Below are 3,913 nucleotides of genomic sequence, written 5' to 3' on the forward strand. Positions count from 1 at the left end.
GCCCTGGACAAATAACTTCTACACCGTGGTTTGGTTGAAGTATCCTATACTTTAGTTGATCAAACAGCAGATATTATGCTTTTCTTATGTAGTACTATATTCCTTTGATACCATATCAGCATCAGTATCCACTCTAAATTATATTACTCTACATGGTTTTAAATGAAAAATCCAAATAGCCATGTCATAAGGGCAGAGATCCAAAACTAACACAAAGGGAAGAAAGGTTTAGTTCTTTGGAAGGGAAAAGGAGAAAAAGACAAAGGATTGTATAAGAAAACAACATACTTCAAATAAAAATTGTTAATCACAAATAGTTAATGCCATTATAGGGAGAAAAACTGTTCAATAATAGAAATGACATACAGCAGTTACAAATACATTATTGAAAATGTCTCTAATACAGGCGGTCTGGAGGTACTTCAGAAATTGCTAGGCCAACTGCAGTTATTCACCTGTTCCTGCAATCTTTTTCTTTAAAGCTTCAATATCGCTGGCTAACTCTTTTCTGCTTTGCTGTGGAAGAGAAGTTCATTTTGTCAGCAAGAACAGACAGATGAAAAGGATAAGATGAGAAGAGAACAGAATTTAGCATAATTCCGCTTAGCTATCTGGAATGAAGTCAAACATGAGATAATTAAATAGAAAGAAGCATTTCACGAAACCAGATGATGATTATAGAGAAATTTTTTTCTATATCGAATGCTGCACATTGTGTCATTCTCCTTGGATTATTTAATGGTTATGATCATCAAAACTACATTCTGGCAGTTAAACTGGAAGAATATAAAATTAATTATCTTCAGTTTAATTGTTTTAGAATGAACAGCACGGCATCCAAAAGAATTTTCCTTATGTGTAGGTACTTCCCACATAAGCTGTTAGATATGCAGTATCATCTAATGGCATATATTATACATCCTTTGGTTTGCATAAGGAATTTCCTTATTAAATGCTGTATGATTAGTATCCATAATGTTGTACAATACAATAATGTTGGATCATGTGTATAATAATTAACTGGACAAAGCATGGCTGGCACAGATTGCTCAGTCACATGTCTCAGAACAAAGATGCAAGAGATCATGAAAGAAGATATTTTATAATTTACTATGATACCAACTACAAGAAATCTCTAAAATTACCTTGAAAAGTAGGTAGCGATACACAAACCATCCAGTATATCCAAGCCCCACTAACTCCATTAGCTTCGGAAGCTGTTATCCATGGGAGAAGAGGTATGAAAGGTACTAATTAGAAGCACAAAGTTCAAGAGTTGCGGCCCAACTGGTATAAATTTTGCAAAGTGAAACATATAAAAGCTACAACAGAGCATTATTTTATCTAGAGCAGAAATCAATTGAAGGATGAAGCAATGCAAGTCAAGCAAATACCAGCGGGACAGAATTGATGGCACCAACAAGAATGGAAGACAGCCAAACTGCAACAACTGCACCTCCTCCATAAAGGAAAACTGTGGATTTGTTCTCGATAGCATCCCACTGTGACCATAATGTTGTTAATAAACCATTAAGAATACAGCAACAAAAATAGCTTTTTTTGTAGAAGAATATTAAAAAAAAGAAGCTTTTTGGTGAGTAAATAGACAATACCTTCTCCTTTAAATCCGCCAGGAGGTCGTCAGCAGAACTAGATGTCTCTTCTGACGAAGAAGTGGCTTTTACATGGAGTGAAGAAAACCTGTGTGCATCTGTCAAAAAGAATTTAAATTAAATGCCTTCTAGTATCTCTTATAAGAAAAAAAGAATCTAGTTTCCCACCTATAGCAAATGAGTAAGAGCAGTCCATTTAGTCCTCTTAATCTGTCCAAATAGATGGAGACTAGTTTAAGCAAAATCAAGGGCATATGAAAATAAAGGAAGAGCACAACTCTTTTACTCTCTCAACCAGTCCAAAGGGGAATTTTGGCAAATTGAATTAAAAAATTTTAGGGATCTTTTAAATTATCTTGTAGGTCTTACATTCTCACCCCCCCCCCCCCCCCCAAAAAAAAAAAAAAAAGACAAAAAAAATGGTATAATTACAAGAATACTAGAGTAAGTAGAATCAATAACATTGCCTACAACTCGAAAAGTGAGAGCTGAATCTTAATAATTATAGATTGGAGGAAGCTTTCTACAGGAGGGGAGGGGGGAAGAAGAAGAAGATTTAAATAAGTTGAGAGCAAGCAAGATGCACTATCTTAAAATTCCCAATTTCTCTATTAAAAGGGACATTTTGAACAACAAATCAAAGTAGTCAAGGGAAACTTCTTGTATTAAATCATCTAGATTTTACATTCTATTACTGAAAGAGCGATTAACAACACCAAAAGTAAGTGATTAGCACATCTAAAATTTGAACATCAGAGTTCAAAATTCTCTTAGTTGTGAAACCCAAACAAATTTCTAACAAGCTGGAACGAAACAAAACAAGCATGCAGCACCCAGCAGAACGTATTTTTCTCGTAAAAACTCCCGTTTCTAGAAATTCACAATGCTTGATAAGGTTGTGCAGAATTATCATGCCAGAGTTCCCCTATTAGCCCTGATGTGAAAGATCCAAACTTCTATACTACTAGACAGAAACGAAGCTCACTTCCAACATAATTCCGAAATTAAGCTAAAAAATAGGAGAATTAGGAACAAAAATTTAAGCTACGGACATCCCTGAGATACGAAATCAAATATAAACCAAAACTTTCCAGTTAGAAAAGGTGGGGAATTGGAGTTACCTGGGAGGAGAGACGACGAAGCAAGAGGGAGGGAGGAGGAAGAGAAGCGGCGAGGGGAAGGCGAGAGGAGGAGGTAGGGGTTCCGAGGAGCGGCGGAAGCCGCCGAGGGGAGGCGAGTTCCCCCCAGCACCGCCGTGTACGCCGCCGTTGTTGTCGCCGCCGCCATGGAGCTTCGCCTTCACTTTATCTTCCGCTCGCGGCGGTTGTTGACTCGCCTCTCTTTCCTGTCGTTCTTTTTCCCCTCTAATCCTCACGTTCTTTTTTTTCCCGAATCTTTTCGACCTCGCCTTCGCTGTGACCACTCGCTTGGAGGCCGCTGGACGCGTGGCAACTAAGGTTGGCTCTGATTGGCTGAGAGCCTATCTTAAAATCCAGGGCTGCTCTTAGGCCTTTGAGTGCACATATCCCCCTTGGCCGGGCAATGTAACCTATGGCCGTGGTTTTGACCTTACGTTGTAATACCAGTCGTCTATCATACAATGTAACTGCTTTAACAGTAGGAGGGCAGGTAATTGATTCAAGCTACTCGAATTTGGATTATTTTCAGGTTCAAGTTATAATTTAGATCAATCATGCCAAGCTTGATTTAGTTTTTCGAGCTCGAAATTAGTCCTAAACCTTCACCTTCTTGATGTTCATGTCGTTCCAATCGCCCAATGCTATGTTTCTAAATTACCAATGCCTTTTCACTTGAAATTCTTTATTTCTTATATTGTGTTCAATTGGTCCTTGCTTCCTTGGTATTCCTTGTTGAACCCCAAAAAAATGCCAATTTCAAGTATAGCATGCTGCTATGAATACTAAAATTTCAGCACTTCAAGCTAATACCACATGGTCAATTCTCCTGTTACTTGCAAGATATTTAGATGGGTTAATCAAGTGCTATAAAGTTCATTTTATTTGCCAAACGTTGTACTCATATTAGAGTGCATGAGATATTTATCCCTGTAGCAAAACTTGAGAATATTAATGTTTTACTTGTCGCCATTGCAAATAAAAACTAAATCTTACTCTAGCTCAATTTCTATTGCAGATTTTACATGGACCATTGGATGAAGAAGTTTATATATCCTCCTAGGTATTGTAGCAAGCGGTAGAATATGGTTTGTCATCTTGATAAGATGATTTATGCATTAAAGTAAGCTTTCAGAAATTAATTTGCAAAATTTTCATATGCTC

The 3,913-nt window shown here is 37.3% G+C and overlaps 1 protein-coding gene across 1 annotated transcript; it reads right to left on the reverse strand.

Annotated features, from left to right (window-relative positions):
• Positions 1–300: 300 nt before the first annotated feature.
• On the reverse strand, positions 301–2,989 carry LOC103715336 (CURVATURE THYLAKOID 1A-like protein). The gene is made up of 5 exons (XM_008802923.6): positions 2,735–2,989; positions 1,614–1,711; positions 1,395–1,502; positions 1,146–1,217; positions 301–516 (listed from the first exon to the last, which is right to left on the reverse strand). The coding sequence occupies exons 1-5, from the start codon at positions 2,898–2,900 to the stop codon at positions 448–450; spliced, it is 513 nt and encodes a 170-aa protein (XP_008801145.3). The 5' UTR covers positions 2,901–2,989; the 3' UTR covers positions 301–447.
• Positions 2,990–3,913: the final 924 nt, after the last annotated feature.

The sequence above is a fragment of the Phoenix dactylifera genome, chromosome 5, assembly GCF_051530095.1.
Source record: "Phoenix dactylifera cultivar Ajwa chromosome 5, Ajwa_hap1_PhDact_Kaust_v1.1, whole genome shotgun sequence".
NCBI classification, from domain to species: Eukaryota; Viridiplantae; Streptophyta; class Magnoliopsida; order Arecales; family Arecaceae; genus Phoenix; species Phoenix dactylifera.